At 44.4% G+C, this 22,019-nt stretch overlaps 1 protein-coding gene across 1 annotated transcript in view; it reads left to right on the forward strand.

Moving 5' to 3' along the window:
- The window catches only part of WDR62 (WD repeat domain 62), a 2,486,568-nt gene that overhangs the window by 1,974,819 nt on the left and 489,730 nt on the right, over positions 1-22,019 (forward strand). Inside the window, exon 26 of the mRNA XM_069644563.1 lies at positions 17,396-17,516. Within this exon, the coding sequence (XP_069500664.1) occupies positions 17,396-17,516 (121 nt within the window). The remainder of the gene's footprint in view (positions 1-17,395; positions 17,517-22,019) is intronic.

Here is a 22,019-nt window from a genome sequence, read left to right on the forward strand (position 1 = left end):
ACACCTTAAATTATCCTTGTCCATCTGTGGCCATGGAATTTACTGCAGTCTTGCTCCCCCTTTACCAATACGGAAAACTGCGTAAACCCCAACCCATAGTCAGATCCCATCACTAGTCCATCTATGGCGATCGTCCCTGTCCGTTTCATTGTTTGTAGCGACTTTAACCTGCTCACATATGGAGGCGATTCTCCTTTCTCACTATACGATCGTCCTCGAGGATGCTCTGGATATGCTACGGGATCTGGTGTCCTATCCTTGGGTTGTTCCAGGTCTCAACCATCTTACTTCTTTATTTGCAGGCATCCTTCAGGGGCGCATGTGCTCCCTCCTTCTACCCCAAGGATGGATTATCTTTCCTTGTCTGATATGTCTTGTTCCCAACTAGTGTGACTATCATCCCCCTCAGCTTTGTCTAGGTTCAGCCTGTTTAAGGACAATGCTCTATGTTCGTAACTGAACGGAATGTCGTCTTTGCTTTGGGATTGAAATGCTAGGGATTGATCCTTCATCCCTCGACCTTCACACTTGCTACCTTCCTTTAATTCTTGAAGAGCCTTATCAATCTTTTCCCCGATGCTTACCTCATCAAAGTTTTCTTCTTCCAATACTATTCTACATGCCCCTGACGTTGCTTCCTTTATCGTAAGGAACTGTTCTACTCTGTCCCATCGTATTTGCTGGGTTTGGCCCTACTGGTTCCTTACGAATGAGGCTGGTATCAAGACCCTGCTGTTTCCTCCTTCGTCCTATTGCCTCATCTAATTCTCTTTGCTTTCTCTATTCCTTTATGATTCTTTCATCCTCTTGCCATTGTTCGTCTCTCCTTACTCCTTCTCTTCTTTCCTCTTTTTTCCTTCGTCTCTGTATGTTTTCATCCCTTAGTTTTTGTGCTTCCTCCTTCTAGTCCTTTCTCTTCTATCCCTATCTCCTTTTGCTCGGTCTATTGTCATACTTTTTGTTCTTCTGCCCGTTCTTCTTTTTTTCTCTTGCTCCTCCTGATAACATCCGTTCTCGTCGCTCCCTGCTCTCCTTTTGTGCTCGTCTTTCAATCTCTTCTCTCGTTCCTTGTCTCTTTTCTTGCTCGTCCTTATCATCTTTGCCTAACTTCCTCAATGCTTTTCCCATCTACTTTAAGTAATATCTGTCCTCCCATCCATTTGTTCTGCACAAGCAATATCTCGTCAGCTTTATCCTTTTCTCTTATTCTCCTCTGGACTATCATCACTGCTATAAGCGGGAGGTTCGTATATTGGATTACTATACACCGTCGCCACTTTCAGCTTTTTTAAAGGATACAACCCTATTTCTTCCACACTAGCGCCTTTCACCTTCCTCCTTACACTGACTAAGCATGCTCTCCTCAGGTGGTGGATCTTCCCTCTATTCCTGATACATTTTCCAGAGCTCTAGAATCGCTAATCTTTTCTCTAATTTCGTCCACGTGTACGCAACGTGCAAGTATGTCTTCATGTGTTGCAATACCGCTTTTGACAATGATCCCCCTTGTGGCCATGGCATGAACATTTTATGCCTTTCACCCATTCCGCACCATACTGTTTGAGCTTGGGCATGTGCTTTGGTAAGTGCATCAGCGGAGTATCTCCCATAATAAGTCTCAATTGACTGTCTACTTATCAGACTTATGAAATAACCTTTATACTATTGCTTAAATCACCACTTTTTCAACACCTTTAAAACAACAAATATGAACATGCACCATCGATCGCCGTTCAAGACTCTTATTTCTTAATTAGCTATCTCTACCTTTGGATTGGTACCAACCTCTTTCCTAGGTTTAATCGCTATTGCTCCTCACTTTCTCAATTTCTTGACAACTTCTGTCGCTCTTCGATATTTTTACTCAACAAACAACATACAGACTAGTCGACTTTATACAATAATAAATACTGTGATCACTCTTTTACACGCTCGCCTTTTCTTAATACCCTGTACAGGGTTTGAGACTTGTTCACACGTTATATTTTTCACTCTACTGGAGTTTGAAACCTCTCTTTCTGGGCGCTATTCTTCTCTTCACACAATATTTCCCGTTACTCAAAAATTATCACAACCCATCCCCTTCATTTGCCATTCCCCTTAGTCTACTCACCATTCGTTCATTAATCAACTCGAGGCCTTCGGTATTGACTCCTCCTTCAATCCAACCACTGTGCCTTGTGTCCGCAGAGCGCCCGTGGAAACAGGGCAGTGATTTCATCAAAGGGGGACCTGCCCACCGTCTCGGCTCTTCTTGCAAGTTTATTTCTGTTTGGCTGTTCTCCACAGGAAACCCCACTATCTTCTGGCTAATGGCAGAGGATACTAGATCATCCGAAACTCTGGAGACAAACTAGTTTGGATCTTGAACCATCCGGAGTGCTACCGGATAACGTGAATGCGGAACAGGGAGTTACAATGGACATCAACCGACATTCGCTCGATCTCTCAGCGCGTTAGTCTTTTACACTAAAAATACAGCAGACATGATGTCATACTACGTGGCAAATGAAAACAACCTACGAGGGGTTGTGATAGGTTCAAGGGGGAACATCTAAGTATACTTTCTATAAGGGGTGGGATTGTGATTGGATGTCTACTGTCAGGTGGACAACTTATGCCTACCTCTAACAACATTTCATCTTCAACACTATTAAGTACACAGTAGATCATTGGCTCTCAAACTATAAGGCCCTCCATTATACGGCCCTCTATAATTGGTTGGCATGCTTGTGCCAGTCGAGTATTCTTGTCTCTGGGAATATAAGGCAGTGCGAGTACGCACTATCGTTGTTCTAGAACTCCACGCTCAACTCTATTTCCATCATTAGCTCACATGACACAAGGCCACGATTTGGTCCATTTTGCAGCATTTACATGTATTAAATGAATAAAACCTGAAACGCTTGGTGTTCTTTCTTTGTAACCTAATAAGGTATGATTCAGCTTATCACGTTTGCTGCCTTCAGGAATAGATAGTCTTGTGTATAGGCGCGCTATAAATGCCTTATCAAATCATATATAACCAGTCTTGGCTGCTTCAGCTTTGTCACCAGGCCAAACAGCCTTGCCATCCGTTGTCACAATCTCAACTTATTCTTGCTGCAACACCGTTCTCAGCCTTTCCTCTCCATGGGTCCGGGTTTACTAAATTCATGACACTGATTTCCAGTTTCTACACAATGGCGGCTGCGCATGCGGTCTATTCACTACTCCTAGCCAGCTTCTAAGATGACTTAATGTACTTGCGTTACATCATCTGTACAGTTATTGAACGGCTTGCATTTTCTGCAGTGCTTCGCACTCATGCATTCTTCATTTCACATATGAAAGTTTACTCGATTCTTAACTTCGTCATCAGTTTCTGTAAGCTCCATTTATTCTCTTGAGCCAGTATTCTCAGGGAGTCACGCTAGTCTTTAGTGATGTCAGCAGTCCCTCTTCCTGCTCTTTTTCATATTCCTTCAGGGAGTTCCTTCCTCAGATTGTCGTCTCTTCAGGGATACATTTGATACGTTTTTCTCATGTGATATCTTCTTTCAAATATTTGCAGTGGTTTGGTCACAACTGCTGGTGTCAAGCATGACACGATCTCGGGCTTCCAACATACAGGCGGTAGGGGGGGTGGGATTTCCTGCAGAGGCATGTAACTGCTCCTCTACACTACGTGGTAGGATGGGGAAAAGGTGTTATAAGAAGGGGGATAAATGTCTCACCCTTCTGTGTCCCACTTTCACTCTCCAAGGGCCCCCCTATTCAGGTGATTCTCCCTCACTGATTCACCCCCAGGAACTGGATCCAATAGCGATGGCTGTGTTCTGGCCACATGGATGACAGATCCCCGGGGACTAGTCAGGGAGACACCTTCAAGTTTCTCACAGCCAGCACGTAGGCCTTCTGGTCAGCATCAGAGACCGCCAAGGGTATCCCCTGAAGCCTGATGTTATTTCTTATGGATCGGTTTTCGGAGTGCTTATTTGTTTACGGACCACTCCATCTGCTGTTCAAGAGACTCAATCCATCTGGACAGTTCTTCTTGCTCGTAGCCCTGCTCACTCAGTCGTTTGTCTTGACTCATTTTTCCACTGCCAGTATTTGCTTGTTCAAATCTGTAATGGATTTAGTTAAATTGATTACGCAGTGCTTTATTTCCTTGTTGATTTCACCCAACATTTCTTGGAGATCCGATCTCCTTGTGTGGAGGTCTTGCACCTCCAGGAGCACATTTGAATTAGCAGGTGAGTGCATTTGTGCTGATGTCTGTTGCAGGCTCTTCAATTCATCCGGTCCCTGCATCATGGCTTTCATATCTCCCTAGATGGGGCCTTTTTGCTTGCTTGGTTGTCTGGCCGTTCTCACCGCCTCCCAGATTCTCCCTCTAAGGGGCGTTCAAGCTGCTGTTGCTTTGTCACCATGCACCTTCTGGTTGGCGCTCCTCCATGCTGTAGTCGAAGATTTTCCCATACACCTCTGTGACGTGGAGTGGGTTGTGCATAAAGAGCTGTACAGTTGTATTTCGGAGGACCATTCTATCATCCACGGGTCGGGGTTTGCTTCCACAGCTCTGGGCTAGTATTCTGTTTGGACACTCAAATGTTAAGTTCCCCTCAACCTGAATACTGACTTCTGCATCCCCCTCCACTGCCTGCACCAACAGCCTGTCTAGCCTCACCCCCAGGAGCAATGGGTATGGCTTGCAGCTAATATTCTATTTTGTGGGTTACTCCACTCTTCAGCCTGCTCAAGAATGACCTGACTACACATCAAAGAACTATTGGACAGGCTCTGCAGTGGACCAATGGATATACTATTGAACAGGGTGCGAAAACAGTATTGTATTGCAGGGCATTGCACCAGGGTACGTAGTACCGCTGCTGGGCAGTGGCTAGGGAGTAGCACTTGCCCCATGGAGTATTGTGCCAGGGGCTTAATGCCCGCTGTACAGCATGCAAGACCAGCGATCAAATGCGTTCTGCCGGATCAAGGCCAATTGCTCCTCTTCCTTCCTAACTGCGATACTGTACTCCATGCAGGCACACCTACCTCCACCTGCAGGCGCCAACACTCTTGGATCCACCAAGAAGTGCTCACATTCTCCATCTCAGCAATCTGGCGACGGATGTCACTGTAGGCGGGCCAGGCACAGGCATCCGTCCGAGACGCCGAAAGGTTAGGGCAGAGCGCTTCGCCAGGTCGCTGCACTCCCAGCAGGACCCTGCTCGGGGGAACCGCTAAAAATCACTCAGCCTGAGGATCAGAGCCCACAACCGCTGAGAGGACCCATGATGAATCAGAGGTGATTCACCCAGGAAATCTGGCCTGGGACCCGTCTCGCGTGGCCAGGGAAAGGCAGACGCTTTCTGAGCCTAACCATGGGGGTGGTGTTCAGTGGGAGGATATGAGGGGGGAACCAGGTCAGGAAGAATGGTAAAACCCCCTTATATCATTTCCCCGAGATCCCAACCTGCTAATAGCCTATTGCAAAGTTGAAACTGTTAGAAAAGCTGAATTTGACATTATGGACAAAATCTCAATGTACTGGGACGGAGAAGATGACTGCAGGGGCATAGGACTGCAGGTTGCAGTTAATTAGGAAAAATGACCCACAACTGAGGAGGACTGGGAGGCATAATAAGCTCCCTCAGGTGTAGGCCAGAGGAGAGAGCAGAATGTGGAGTAGCTTTTCCAACTCCATGTGGCAGCAGAAGCAGAAGGCAAACCTGAGCATAAACGCCGGGACCACATTGGTGTGTAATTGGAATGCTGGTCCCGGAATGTTCTCCCAGGCTCGAGTTGGAGGTGCAGAGGACATGCAGTGGAGAGCGTACCTTTTTGCAGATTTTCCGACTGTCAGGCTGGCATTGGTGGTGGACGAGCTCCGAGTAGCTGCAGAAGTCAGGAGAGCTCTGAAATTGACAGAAGCGGGTTGCGGGAAGCAGCAAAGAGGTTGTTGCCAGACCGCAGCAGGAAATCAAAGCAGCAGACCTGAAGACAGCAAACCGAGCGGACATGCACGCCATACCCGGTGAGTACACCATGTGAGATGTTCGACTAGCAAGAGACGGACACAATGGTCTGCTTCACAATGCTTCTTTATTCAAGTCATAAAGGGGGAGGGAGAAATGCCTCACTGTTGCTAAGTCTATGAGGTTTTTCCCTACCTCAACAAAACTAAATCGCGGGCCAGTCTTTGTCTGGATTATCAAAATAAACATCAAAAGTCCTGTGTCCAAAACCTACTCTGACCCTCACACTTGCTATACCACAAAACTGTTAACTGGGAAAATAAACAATAATTGGCTGACTTCCAGCAGCTGTGTGATGACTCTTGCACCTACTGTTTTTGAATTAGAGGTTACTTGTGAGGAGGACACTTCCCTTCCCTGGTCTTTTCCAACTTGACAGGGCTTTGGAGCCCACAATGCCATGGGGACCTCCCCTTCCCTGGTCTTTTCACACTAGCTTTAGAGCCCACTATGCCAGGGGAACACTCCCCCTTCCCTGGTCTTTCCTTATATTGTCCTTGTTGGTTACTTGATAGGATTTCCTACCCAAATATACAAACTATCATTTGGACAAACCTTTTGCCCAGCCATAATCTATTATTAGCATAGATTCCTCTCCTGTGTCTTGGGTGGTGATAGTCTTGTCATTCATAAACAATTGTATGCCCTTATGTATTTTATGTCCTTTTACTTATTTTGTTTCCCTGGGCTGCAGGAATAATCAAAAGTGGGTAGGTAATTATTGAATATTCGTTTTACTTCCACAAATGTTCACTTACCACTTGTGTTTTGGTTTAGTGTGTACCTCCACATGATCTCTTCCACATGACGTTAAGGCGTCCAGCCAACCTCCAAGCCCCCTTTCCCCTGTTGTACCTTAGGGTTCTGGTATTGGTATCCTGACAGATCTCCAATAGCTTGCTTGACTCCATAGGAGGATTCTGGCCTCTACAAGGCAAAAGTTCCCAGTGCCCGTGCCGCTCGTCTTCCGCTACCCGTCACACTTTACAACAGGCACCAAAGACTATTTGCGGCGTTGTTCGCCTGTTGCCGCTCCTCCTCTCTGGGTACTGGAGCCTTCTTAAATCCTGCGGCCCTGCTTCTCACGGTGCATTTGCCGCACTCTGGGAGGGTTGGTCTCTCCTTTTACTGGTGTGAGAAGCTCATGGTGGCAACAAGTAAGATTGACACTATTGATCACAGTTCAAGGGTGTTTATTGAAAAATGAATTCTGTATGCAGGTTGGAAAAACGCCTACTCTAAACCTGAATCTAAGATGGGAACAAATGTCACCCATCAAATGAAAAATAAGGCAGTCCTTGTGGTGTCATGTCAAATAATAAGGGCCTGTACTAAGAAACCTATTGCCAAATCTCACAACTAAAACAAAAAGGGTGTAGGACAGTTTTCAGGAAAAGAAAGAAGTGTTTGTAAATAATATGTCAGGATGCAGTAGCCTAGGGACTCCCTTCCCCCGGTTGTATGCACTGGGTAAGGTGGGAATGTGGAGCACAGCACACACTTGAGACTTCCCAGCACGAGTTAACAGTTCAAAAAGCAGCAATCGGGACCGTCGATGACCAAGTCTCATTCCTCTTGAAAGTCTCTTGCCTTCGAGGGCCTGATATAGTCACAAAAATGCCAACACAAAGTTCTCTTTGCAGTTCACGTCGGGTTATGGTTTCACCCTCGGGTCCTCCTCTTCTGGGGTTGAGCTTTAAAAAACCGTTCTCTTCTTAATGGGTTTTGGGTGATGACTTCACCCCTGGATCTCCCTTTTTCGGGATCAGACCTGTCTCGACTGTTGGCCTCCCTTCGCCAGGTTCCCTATGGCTTTCAACACGTCTTCTGCTATTCTAACAAAAAGTCTGTTTAATAGTTTGCTGTGAACCGCCCTTTCTCGGGTTCACGTGATCAGGGTGATAGCTCACCCCTGGCTCCCCCTCTTCCGGGCGTTGACCCTTCTTTGATAAGCGGGACAGTGTACTTCTGTTGACTTACAGTGTCTCTTGGTTTCTCCCTCCGTCGGGCTCTGATTCCAAAACGACCAGCGGGACAGTGTACTCCTCCTCTCCCCTCCTTAGTGTCAATGGGCCTCATTACAAGTCAGCCGGTCCGGAAACAACGATGGCGGTAAATCCGCTGCCACTGTTGTTTCCGTACCGGCTGACTACGAGTCCTGTAGGCAGGAGGTGTCACCACCCGCCGGCAGGCGGACATGGAAACACTGGCTCTGTCATAGACGGAACCAGTGTTTCCATGGTCCCCACCCCCATGGAGTCATATGGGACTCCATGAAATGGGGATTTACAGAATTCCGCCTCCAGAATTACCGGTTTATGGGAGTTGTAATGCCCCGGTGATTCCGGCAATCACGGAGGCGGAATGGCATTACGGGTCCAGCGGCAGCCGGACTCGTAATGAGGCCCAATGTCTTTACAAACAGTTCATAGTGGACATTCCTTGCCTTTTTGACACACTGTTTCTCTGGACTTTAGACTTTGCTCCTTCTCGTTAGCACCCCTCTTCTGGGTTTACTCTTGCAAACTTCACATTTACTTTTAATTGTAATGTTCACAGGATTCACTTTCCCCTTTTTGATTCTCAAGTTTGTAGATCAAAGTCTTTTGATTGTACGAGGATTTTACTAGACCTCCAGTATTACCACTTTGACCTCTTCTGGTGGCTCTCCTAGTGCCTTCTAGTTTCTTTAATTTCACTCAAACCTCTCGGAGTGACACCCACATGGTGTCTGTTCCCTCAAACACTTTTACAGTTCCTTCACAGTTCATTGAAGCTAAGTTCAAACTTGCCACTTTGCGTTCTCATTCAACACAGCCCGGCTGTTATCGGTTCTCCCCTCGACTCACTTGCTGTGATGAACTACTTGGTTTTCTGCTTCCCCTGGAGTCAAGGCCGGTTCCACAGTAGCAGGAATTTACCTCACTCCCGCTTATCAGCTTCGACACTCTGTGTACCTTTGACATCTCCTGCAAGATCCGTGTGCTATTGTCTGCGGTCTTAGGCTCTCCTCCACAAAGGCTCTGTGGGTCTGGGATGTAAAGGGCAAGGTCACTTCTCTCCTTGCCACCCTCTCGCTTCCACAACGCCTTTCTCCTCTTGAACTGCTGCGCTCGCTTAGCCGTCTCTTCGTGCTGTCTGCCATGCTCGTAGTGTACTCTCTTGCTCCACCTTTTTTCCCCAGGTGTATGTGATTTGGGTTATCCTCAAATGCCTGACTCTTGGGTTAGGGCATGTCAGGTAAACAACATTGGCATTGGTCGGATGTCTTTCATGGGGCAACACTGTGTTCATGTCGGATGGGCCTACGGGATATGATGGGGAGGTTTGCCAAACGGACAGGAATTACTGGGATGTAGAGCAGAACAGAGGGGATTGTGGGAACGGTTGTGAGTTGTCAAAGCAGCTTGGGGTTTCGGAACGTGACAATCAGAGTGATGGGATTGGTAGGGCTTTCGAAATAACCAGGAATATCTGCAATCGAAATATGGACAAAGGGGATTGTGGGAATTGTAGTGTGTTGTCTGATCAGGTTAGGAGTTATGCTTTTTAGATGCAGCTGGGGTTGGGACCTTAGAGGATTGATTGCGTACGTTGGGGATATTGGATTGGTGCATGCGAGATCTAATGGAAGTAAGGGAGGCAGATGCAATACAGCCCATGAAAGCCACAGTTATCTCACCCTACTCGCCTTCTCTGGCAATATACCGCATCGCATTTTGGGCATTTGCCCGAGCGTAACCCTGGGTTCCCCTACCCAGGTGATCCTTCCCCACTGATCCACCAACAGGAACTGGCTCCAACTGCGATGGCTGTGTCCTGGCCACCTGAATAATGGATTCCTGGGCTCTACATGGGAGAACACCCTCGGGTTTCTCACACTGGGCAGATGTTCACTCGGGTGGTGAACGCCAGCAACCCTCTGGCGCCCGAACTCCACCTGCCACATGGAGTACGGGGTCCTCAAACCCCTGCCGATTCCTGTAGTGTTCTCTTATTTGGCGTTGTTAGCACGTCCTTCTGCTCTTTGTCGGCGGCTGTTCACCCGCTGTGCTTCTCGGCCTGGCACAGCACATCGCCTCACGTTCTCCCCCGACTTCTCCTTCACTCTACCTTCTGCTGGCAACTCCCAACCACTACTGCTGCCTCTTCCTTCTACCACACTTGACCTTAGTCCTTCTTTCCTTTTGTTCTTGGAGTTGGCAAGCAAGACAAAAAAGGGACTAAGATGTTGCCTGTTAGTGTACACTCCTCTTCTCTCCGGATACAGCCTCCTCGTCCCTGTAGTTTTAGATGCTGGGTTTGCCTTACCGTAATACATATACCCATATGGTATATTTCGGTTTAACTCGTAGGGTGTGTCAGGAAGTGTTATTCATTTTCTAGGGTTTGGGGTGGGAATTGTGTTTCTGCCCTTTGTTCCAGGAGAAGATCATCTGATTCGTCACAACTGTTACGTTGTTACCCCGGAGTGCTCCGGAGACTCCTGCTAGCCCAATCCAGTGATCTTAGTCAGAATTGAGATTTAAAAGGTAGCGTTGCAGAGGAAGAATTCTTTTGAATATCGAACTGATACAACACCGATAATTTTGCTGTTGTGAACCAAGCTGATATAAAAAGGCAGAGAGGGCATAATAAGAACTTAAATATCATACCAAAGAGGTGTGATTGTGAAATTGTGGGCTTAATAAAAACCAACAATAAGAAGGGGCAGTATCCATAGAAAAAAGATAAACTACCATTGCCCAAACCAAAAGAAAGACGTATCTAGGTAATTACGAAAGACCTAGAATTGTCCAAGCCAGAAGAAGGCAGTTGAGAATGTTATCAATGGTAAAAACTGTTCCCCATATGAAAAGGGGGCTATGAAACAAAATGGTTTAAACCCACTGTCAAACCTTAAAGGGATGAAAGGGTATCGACCCCCTCTCCCGAACCACAGTTCGACCCTCCCACCGTGGTTGGCACGGGCATCTGGATATTGATAACACAGATAACCACGTGGCAGCCAATGTGGGGGAAGGAGGAGTTAGGGAAAGGGTGTGGACAGATAAAGGAAAGGTGGGGAAGAGATAACATGCATATGATATGATGATATTTTATTTATATCGCGCTCGTACACAGGTGTTTCAGAGTGCGACCAGGCGAAGGGAGGGGAACAAAGGAGAAACCAAAACAACGATCTTACTAGGCCCAGTGACATTGAGAACGTACAAGTGCATGGGGAATGGAAGGGGGGAGACATTGGAAAGTGCAGAGCATAGGAGAGAGCAGAATAAATAATAAGTCAAATAAATAAAGGTGATAAACAGTGGTAGTGCAGCCGGTAAGTGGCAAAGTGCTAGGTTATTCAGATAGGGTGTATCTGATAAGTGCAGAAGAGGAGTGGGTGGGGGACTGTATGGGTACAGATACAGGCCCCAGTGCAAGGGGGTGGCCCAGAGGCGGTGCAGGAGGGTGGCAGGGTGAACAGGTACCTGGGCCCGAAGGACAGAGGGTGGCCAGGTGCACAGTGCCAAGAGAGAAAGCAGAGGCAAAGAGGAAGGTCTTGAGGAGCTTCCGGAACCGAAGATGGTTTTCCTCAAGTTTCAAGGTGGCAGAGAGGCAGTTCGAAAGGGAGGCCGAAGACCGAGATCTACCCCCAGTTCGTTTCTTTGAAAAACTGACCCTGAGGGAGTTAGAGGAGTGAAGGGATCGAGAAGGGAGGTATTTACAAGAGGTATAGTTGAAGGTATTTTGGACCCAGCCCCCAGAAAGCCCTGTGGACAATGCAGAGGGTTTTAAATGTAATCCTTGCATCTACTGGGAGCCAATGAAGGGATTTCAGAGCTGGAGAGATACAATCCCAGGGCTTGAGGCCAAGGACAAGTCTCGCAGTCCTGTTCTGGATTAGTTGTAAAGGGCGGAGAGTGAAGGCAGGTAGATTTAGAAAGAGGCTGTTACAGTAGTCCAACCTAGGGAGTATCAGATCTTGGGAGACAGTACGCTTCTGAGGGACGGAAAGGAAGGGAAGAGTACCTCTAAGGAGGTGCAGTAAGAAGTTTGACTTTTTAGAGACGTCGGAGATATGTGCGGAGAAGGAAAGTGTGGTGTCAAATATGACCCCGGGGTTCTTAGCCTCGCAGGAAGGGGCAGGAGGGCCAAGGGAGGCCGGCCAGAGAGTGAGGGGAAATCAATCCTAATGACAACCTGTACTCCTAAGCCTAACCTCCAAGATCTGATTATTTCTACTGATACCTAACTCCTACCTCTATGCGTAATCCATGCCCCAAAGCCTCTGCTGACTCATCCCAAACACAACATGAATGCACATATAACAATGTGTTTGATACATAAAACATGGGTTAACGTAGCACCAGACATAAAGCTTATGGGTTCAAGATGCAAGACATGGTTTTAACAAGAAGCTGTATGGCACAAACAAGGGAATTTCCCTTCAGTGAAGAAACAAGACACATGGCCCTTTGGGCTAGCAAAAGCAACAAACGAACATTACATTTAACAGTGCTCTTAACTTGTCTAGAGGAGCCACCCCTATACAGCATGTAACATTTGCAAAAACATGTCCTTAAAGTCCTTTATCAACACTCATGACATGCTTTAAACTTCCTGGGCATATGTGCTATAAAACAGGTGTTCCACAGCATTAACTGCCAGGAACGTGTCCTTTAATCTCTCTCATTCACTCATGAGATTTTCTTGTGCACCAAATGGTATGATCACAATGGAATTCACTCACTAAATATGCAGAGGAGCGTGACTTTAACTCCTCTCACTCTGTTCATTACAGTTGCAGATGGAGTTCACATGGCACACGCACATATTCCCCCACTAGCGTGTAAGGGAGACTTGTACACCAGTATTTCCTCACAACGTAGTAACTACTAAATCACTTATCTGTGTGTCCGGGTGCCTCACAAGGTCACCCGGACCATGGAGATTGACGCTAGGATGCCGCTGAGGCCGCCTCTGTTCACAACTGTGGCCCGGACTCCCAATTCAGCATTCCTCCAGCGTCCAAGTTTCACCCAGATCATCTCGCCGTTATCAAAACGCTGTAGCCGCCCGTGCTGCACATCCTTAATTATCCGCACCGGAGCACGGTGTTAGGGAGAATTCTCATTTCATGGCTAATTTCCCTTACCTAGTGAGTCCCTCAGCAGCTTTGCTAGATCTCTCGAGTTATTTCTTTCCACTTGGTAGGAGTGTGAGCTTTTCCCCCCACTCTTCCTTGTGTTTTACTATGTGTTTTTACCTGTTTTTTGTGATTGTAGACTCTGGAGTACACCACTTCAGTAGCCCCCTTCTTTTGTGTGTCACACAGCACCTTCTGTGCAGTGACACAGGGTTGTCGTTCAGACTTCCCACTGACTCCATTTCTGAGGCTGCCTACTGTCCCCCAGAAAAGGGTAAAGTTACCATTAACTTTACTTAGTCAAATAAACCACAGATCCAGTACACCCCATCTTACATGGAGTGCTGGAAAGGGTTACTCCTTAGCCCTTTTTAATCTGTACCTCCTAGAGCATTGTTTCGCTCTTTTAACATTTAGACATAGCTGGTGGCAGTGGTGGCTACCCTAATTTTCTACCGAAGTGATCTTATATAACCGTGGTAATATTGTAGGCTATTGTGTTAGCCTCGAACTTAAACCCGCTTGACCAAATGCTTTTTCTTTTGGCTCTGGTGCGGTTTAGTCGTCATTTCTTTTTTTTAAACTCCTTCTTGTGTTTTACTTTGCGCGGCAAACCAGGTTTGCCTTCTTTGTTCACTGTCTTTTGGCGGGCTTCTGCCAAGAAGCCCTCCTCAAGGCGCCTGGGTGTCTAGGTGGGCTGAATGTGAGGGAGGGGTGTAGTCACCCCCTGCACAAGATATCCTAGGAAACCCAAGTTGCAGTTTTTCATGATTGGCTGAGGTGGTTGTCCGGGCTGGACAATCCCCCTGCTGGGTGATTGACAGCCAGGCTGTGTGAATGGGGGATTTTCGTATAAAAGGCAGGTCTCTTTGGTTGGAAGTCAGAGAGTCGCCACTGGAACTACAAGGAATCGAAGAGAAGCGGAGGAAAGGTCGACTGCTGCAACTATCCCGTCCCAGTGAAGCCCTGCTGCAGTCCTGAGCGATCTACCCTTCAACGACTAAGAGAAGATCCAGTCCGGAGTCATCTTCCCTTGAGCCTGGGAGGGATAACCAGCTCATCTTCAGCCAGAGGGCCCCTTTGTGGTCGAAATCACTGCACACTGCTGTAGTGGTCCGGATAGCCACTTGAAGAGCCTCTCCTGTTTTTAAGGAGCGCACCTTTTATTCATCGTCGCTACTGCCGGCCTCATCCCTGTGTGGTGTAGACCCCCTTAATCGTCCTTTTTCTTGCCGAAGCCAGGAATCGTGGGTCTACAGGAAACTACTAGGAACAACTGCCGTGGCACCAGCTTCTTCTTTGAAAAGGTACTGTGTCCTGCTTGAGGAATTTTTGGTGAAATCCCTATTTCTCGCTTAAAAGGCTTGCCCTTATTTTTCCCTCCTCTTATAGCTTTTGCTTCCGAACATTTGACAATATCTAAAGTACTCTAGGCAACTTTGAATCGCGAACTATCCGACGTGTGATTCTCGACACAGGGACCCGCTTCCAGTTGACACTGGCTCCGGCCTCTTGACTCTTGCATTTCTGTCCATGAGTGTTCTTCGATTCTGTTTGCCTAACTAACATATTGCCTATGATTTTTACCCCCAACTCTCTCTGGGTATCTCAGGTGCTAAGTGTGTTTTTGCCCCGGTAGCATTTCTTGCAGCGGGTACGCATTTATTTAGTAGACCGAACTGTCAAAAAGTGATCGCAATCGTATTCCCGGTAACGTGTATTGTTCCATAATACCGGTTCGCTCAAACACAGGGTACTTATCTTTAATAGAAGTGTTGTGTTGATAACGAATGGTGTTAAAATAAATGTACTTATATTTTTCTACCAGAAACCTTGAGTCAGTGTTTGCTTGCGTCACAGTAAGTGTGGTCCCTTTGTGTAATCTCTTCTACTGCTCATATACTCTTGAGATAAGCCTGGCTGCTCCGCTACTGCTACCACTTTAACTTAGTAGTACAGGCTTGTACCAAAGGTAAAACTTGTATTACCACCTGTAGTCTTAATTGTGTGTAGTGGTCCCTAAAGGCACAGCACATGATTCTGCCTAAAACACGGGCGGCCGGCGATTTAAGAGGCCACCTAATTACACCCAGCTGGCTCGGCGCGCGAATGCTCTGAACTACATGTTGGCCCACAGGCTGATGGGAATTGTAGTTCAGAGCTGGTTTTTTTTGCAATTTATGAGCCTTCTCTTGACCCAACCCCATTTCCTGACACCCACATTGCCAAAAAATTGTGAGCATGAAACGGAATTCTTATCAGCAGTTGGTTGATGTTTAAGGGAAGAAACAAGAGGGGCAGGCTGGCTTCCCTTCTGACAAAAGACATTGAGGGAGAGGAGCATAACCTGCAGAGAGTGTGGCGAACACACATGTGTAACAAATAGCGCTAGTGTGGTTCTTGTTTCCCTTGAAGAGTTTTCAATACCTTATGTTGTGGAGCAAAATGCATTGCTAACCTGTTTAAACTTAACCTTTACCACAGACATACTTACAAGTAGTTTTTTCTGGCCTGGCAGGGGAGTACACCAGGTCAGAGAATGTTGTAGTAGTTTCATCTGTTCTGGCAGGAGAGTACACCCGAGCAGAGAACTTTGTCTTATTATGCCTGGCAGGGGAGTATACTAGGTGGAAGCCATTGAAGTACTGTGGTGTGGTTATGTATTGAAGTTGAAGAACCACTAAAGTTTTTGTTGATTAATAGAGAATCATTCTGACAAATTGTTATCTTGTAATCAAGTGTGTAAACTGCTGCAGAAGTATTTTAAATTGTCAAGTAAGTGGTTTTTGAACTGGTGCATAAATATCCTGACAAAGTCCTTTTTGTGGCAGCCAATGAAGTAATTAAATATTCTGAGTTGCTGAACAGAAGGTATTTCAAGAACTTTGTTGCAACCAACAAGAGGAAACCATTGTTGAACACTGGTGAATTATTAGTTGAAACTTTTGATGTCATCAAATTGGAACCAAAAGAGAACTTTGTTTACGATGCAGGATTTCCTTATCCTTTTTTGAACTGTTGAACAAAATCCTACTTGAATCTGGGGAAGGGGAATTCACCCAGATTAGAAGGAGAAACAGTTGTTATGATATGAAGTTAACTATATGTGTGTTGCCTTTGTTCTGCCGTATCTTTCATTATTTAATTGTGTATGATTAAGTGTGAGGGACAGAATACGATTGTTATTGTTTCCTTTAGTTTCTTTCAGACCGGGAAATCCTTGTGAGGGTAGGAATAGTGAGGCTTTTATCCAACCTTATGAGTTAATAAAATGTTATCTTTTGAAAAACCTTCACAAAGTTGTCTGCCTCACATTTCTAACCCCTCAACGATGCAACCAAAGGTTTGCTGCCTCCTGAGGGCATGCTCAAGTTTCTTGAAGTGGGGAAAGCGTGCTTCTCACAGCGTCTGGCCTATCCACAAAGAAGGCTACGGAGCGCCACAGCCTTTATCACAGCAGAGACCTACTCCAAGATGCAGGGGGAGGATGCACAACTCCCATCAGGGCTTCCTCACCGCCTTTCGAGATTGTGCCCGCCATCTTGAGAGTGCTTGCCGGCGATTTCCAACAGCTCATTCTTCTTTGCCCGGAAACCAAATCAGCCCAAACCTGAGACTATTCAGAGGGGTAAGACCCTGTTGCAGTGAATCTGTGGGTAAATTGTACACATTTAAGGGGGTCTAGGGCCCATGGGGTGTCCTTTGGCTGGCTGCAGAGCTCACAGAGGCAGCATCTGTCCCTGTCCTCTGCTGGCCACGCCCCCAGTATTGCTCTTTTTTTAATGGATTAGTCCTTCCCCTAGATTACTCATTACCTTCCCAGCTTGCCTCTGTGGATAGCCCATACAATCTGCAGGTCTGGTGTTTCTCATCTGCTGAGTGCAGGAAATACTGGGTGCAATCAAGGCAGCTGGCTCTGTATTTACTACTTATTACATTGCATCCAGAGACATGGGCATCAACGATGCGAACATTGTGCAGTAGTGCATCCACTAGTGCCTGAAAAAGTTCTGTTGACTGACGGTCTTGAGCGTGGAGGATACATTTCTAACGAATTTGTAGGAGAAAGGACTAAGCTAGCAGAAAGAACTTTATTGAAGACAATTAATTTGATCATTAAACACGTGCATGTATTAAGTTGTGCAGTTGCATCCCAAAATAGGTCTTAAAACGTTAATATCTTTTCTTGTGATAATGCATATTCATAATAACTTCATTATTTTTCCCTGAACAGAAAAGTTTGATGGCTCACTGAATGATCTGAATCCCATTGAGAACAATGAAAATCATTTATTTTTAAATCCACGTCTTAGTATTTCAGCAAAGTTTCTGTCTCATTGTCAGAAAAAAGTCAGGTTGGTAAATTACATCTTTTCTGTCAGTGATGTATTCAGAAAAATGATTTTCGTTTTAGGCTAGCCATTTGTATTGAAAAATATTAATTTCTGTAAGGATGTAAGCATGCACCCAGTTTGTTCTCCTATAGAAAGTTTTGGTATTTACTATATTTTACTTAACATGTGTTTGTAATAATTTGACGGGATATCTGTTTTCTTTGGCTTGTTTTATAATGCACATTTTCAAATTAGTATTGTTAGTTAAAGTTTGGATACTTTTTCCACCTGGATATAAAATCACCATTATCCTTGTTTTAATACTTATTGTGCTTGCTCGATATATATTGCGTGCATCATTTACAATATACCTTGGCAGTCTCGATCAAGACATTTAGTAGAAATAATCTATCACTTTACATTGCTTCTTAAAATTCGACATATCCCTTTGTCCTGCGATCTGATTGTGTTTTCCAATAATAGTCCCAACAGTTTTTCATTGGTTCTTTACGGCTTAACTACGATGAGGTGAGAATGGTAACCAGGTGCATCTTTTTCTCTTTTATTTTTTTATTTTCTATTTTATTTATTAAATGATATAGGTTAATTACAAACTCTCATTATTTTTTACTACTGAAAACAAACCGAATTAACGTAAAACTCAAATATAAATCGCCTGGCATCAGTACGGTCCTCGTTTGACTTCATACAGTCCTGTCAGGCGATGTTGATTTTCTGATTTTAGTCCATAACACTTCCAGAATTGAATGATTCTAAAAATGAGAGCTTTATTATCTCCTAACAGTATGTGTGACCACCGATCTGTTGCATCATGTTGTGACATTGTGTGTGTTAACATATCTCTAAACAGATTTCTTTTTTCCATAAGAGCCATGCAATCAATTATGATATGTTGTATTGTCTCTATTTGCTCCGGTTGTTGACAGAATCGGCAGTATATCGGTGATTATGGTATCTGTTTGGTCTTGACCAACACTTCCCGAGTCGGTAGTAAATTGAGTCACAGGCGTAGAAAGGTGTCTCTCATGAAGCGTGGAGGAAAAATGTGTAGATACTGCGATAATTGATTCAATGCTCTAGCTTCTATGTCGCAGTTTAACGCTAGTTGGTACTGGGCTTTCAGTTGATTGGTTCGGATCCAATAATTCTGTTGGATTAGTTTTTTCACTTTCTGAGGACGATGGAGGAACATCTCTACTGTTGCATCTTCGTTCTCCAATATTTTTTTATGCATTACTTTTTCCATATATTTAATACTATTTGGGTCAATGAGTTATTGTTTGATTGTAATATATCAATTGCTGGAACATCTCATCAACCAACGTCTTTCTATATAGATTCAGATATTTCCAGTTCATGATCGACTCCAATGATTGAATGGCCAGTTCATAGTGAATACGAGGGATTGGGTAGGCTGATGGTAATAGCCACACTGTTCCTTCAATTTGCTGCCATGTTTTACGTGGCAGATTTAGCATAGCTTCAGTACCATATGTTAGGATAGCCACTATTTTCAGTATGTAAAATGTGATGATCGGTTTCATTGAAAATGTGCCGTACTTGTGCAATAGCAACCCTTGTCGTGCGAGCGACCGAGCTTTAGATTTTAGAGATCCGACCATTAATTTTGGGTTTCTCAGTGGTTTAGCCAAATACCCAAGTCTTTGATTGATTTCACCAGTTCTATTTTTTTCCCTTCTAGGAAGATTACCAGCGGTTTATTTTTTGCTTTTGGTTGGTGTGTCAATGTCATCACTTGGGATTTTTTTGTATTGATCAGAAGATCGTTCGCCATAAGATATGTTTCGAATTCTTTCAGTCTTTTTTGTAGCGCCACTTGGGTTTGTCTAGTGTAACCAAGTCATCAGCATATATGATGTAAGGTAGTTGGGTGGCTTTCACTTTCGGTGGATTTGTTGCTATAACTCGTTGGCTATCCGCTAAACCTGAAGTGTATGGATTAAAAAGCGTCATCACTAATGGGCAGCCTTGCTTTAGGCCATTCCATGTTTGGATGTCTGTGGACAAAACTCAGTTTTGGGATAGTTTGATTTTTATCGTTGTATTTGTATACGCTGCCTTGATCGGTTCAATGATATCCCTTTGGCATTTCCAACTAGTTACTTTATCCCACAGTTTTGCTCTGTATCATCAAAGGCAAGTTGTAAATCGATAAATGCTGCATGAATAGGGATTTTCTCTCTTATGGCTTCCAATTTTAAGATGTTAAGTAGTATCAGGTTGATGTTTGTACCTACATTCTTAATGAAGCCGGTTTGCCTTGGATCTTGTCTTCCATTTTCTTTTGCCTAGTCTGTTAATTTTCGCAGCAATAGGGATGCAAATACCTTCTCCAAAGGGTACAATAGGGCTATCGGACGATAATTGCATGGTAATTTCTGATCGCCAGGCTTGAAAATAGCTATTAAACTTGCTGCTTTCCATATTTTTGGGATAACCCTATTGTCAGCGATGATGCAAAATATCTGCATACACAAATTCGCCCATACTTTGTTTGAGAATAGCATTACTTAGGCCATCTGGGCCGGGGGACCGTGATGTATTTAGTTGTTTGATGTGCATCAAGATTTCTTCATAGTCCCAAGCAATGTTCCGTTTCCGCTCATTATCTGGCAGCATGTCTTTCTGGCGGTCATTTCTTTCCTTATATAACACAGAAAAATAAGTTGTCCGTTCTGCCTCTGGAACATTCAGTATTAGATGCTTTTGTTGTTGATGGTTCTCATTCAATAGATTCCATAAATATCTACTGTTTTTATTTTTCAATGCTATTAGCATGTGCTCTGCATCAATCTGGATTATATTTGCCTTTATCTAGTTCTTAAAATGTTGTTTCGAAAGTTTAATAACTTTCAATCTCTCTTCTTGTTCCAATTTTGATGCATTTTTTATGTTCTTCTCTAATTCTTTTTTCTTTCCGCTGCTATTTGTATTTTATAGATGTGCTTGTGTCTCACTCTATTGATCCGTCTATTCCCATTTGCTTGTTTGAATGGTATCAGCAGCCTTTCGTAGTCTAGTTTTTCTAACTCTGAACGAGATGTATTATGGAATGTTTCCTTCAGGCCATCAAGTTGGTGTTCGAGAGCAGGTATACTATCTTTAGTCTTACAATCTAAATTGATCATCCATTGGATTACAATTTTATGATGGTCACTATTGGTAGATGATCTGTTTGTTATTTTTATAATCTCGTCCTTGATTCCATCTGAAATGTAAATGTAGTCCAGCCAATGCGCTTGAAGTACCTCTAAGTTGGCTTAGGTGGTTTGTCATCTGTCAGGGTACCATTCATTAATGTCATACTTCTTTTAGACATTCCTTTAGTCCAGATTTGGGCTCGCATTGGTAGTTTTTCAAGTGAGATTTTCTTTCCCTTCCGATCAAACGTGTGTATTCAGGTCTCCATAGACAATGAATTCTATCTGTTTATCTTTCGCCCACACAGAATACATAGCTGTTAACACAGTATCGATGAAGAGATCATCATTGATAGCAACTGAATTCAACTAGAGATTCATAATCCCAATTTTCTTTTTTCTTTTTTTTTTCATTACCTCATTTTCCAGTTGCGATTTCTTAACTTTATATTTAACGATGGTAAATTGACTCCAGGGATTAAGATTACATGTCTCCACTAATTGGAAGTTGCCATCTGTTTTAATTGGTGTTAAGAGTCCAGATGATGGGCAAACTTTGGTTTGATTTATTTCAGGATTCATGCAAGTCAAATATCCATTGCAGATTGGCTGGTTATATAGCCACGTTTCCTGTAGACAAATTATCTGGTGTTTTGCTAGATCGTTATTTTCATTTTTGAACAGATGTGCTGAACCCCTAGAGTTCCAAGAACATATGCTAAGCTTTGTGTTCTCTTTTATCGGTAGTTGTTATAGATTCCTCTTTTTTTGCATTCTTGTGAATAGTTTTGGCACCTCTGTTTGTTGGGGAGTTTGTCGATTAGGTGCTATCGTTCTTTCCTTTTTTTAGCGGAATCCTTCCCTTTCCCTTGATTCGACTCCTGTCTTTTTCTGGGGTATCTAACTCTGTTAAGGTCGATTTGCTGATCGTATCTTCGATCTGGTCTACTTTTATTATTTTCTTTATTCACAAGTTCGGGTTTATGCCCCCCAAGAGTAGGCACTATATTAAGTTGTGTACAGCGGAATACTAGTTTGTAGAATTGGTGTATTCTATCCATCACTTTTTCCACGCTTTGTTGAGTACTGAATTGGATCCACACCTTATGCGTAATGTTCTCATGTATGAATTCCACCAGCTTTATGACCTCTGATGTAATAGATTGTAACTGTGGGATATCGTGTAATTGTCAAAGAACGTTAGTTCTGTTTAGTATTAAGCCGTCATAACTTTCTTCCAATCTCTCCATCTTTATCGTGTTTGCTGTGTCATTAGGCTGTGGATCGATGAATGTTGGTCATTTCAGCCAGTTTGTCCCTGTTTCTAGGGATTGGATTCCTG

Source organism: Ambystoma mexicanum, chromosome 2p, assembly GCF_040938575.1.
Source record: "Ambystoma mexicanum isolate Mex_15411 chromosome 2p, UKY_AmexF1_1, whole genome shotgun sequence".
NCBI classification, from domain to species: Eukaryota; Metazoa; Chordata; class Amphibia; order Caudata; family Ambystomatidae; genus Ambystoma; species Ambystoma mexicanum.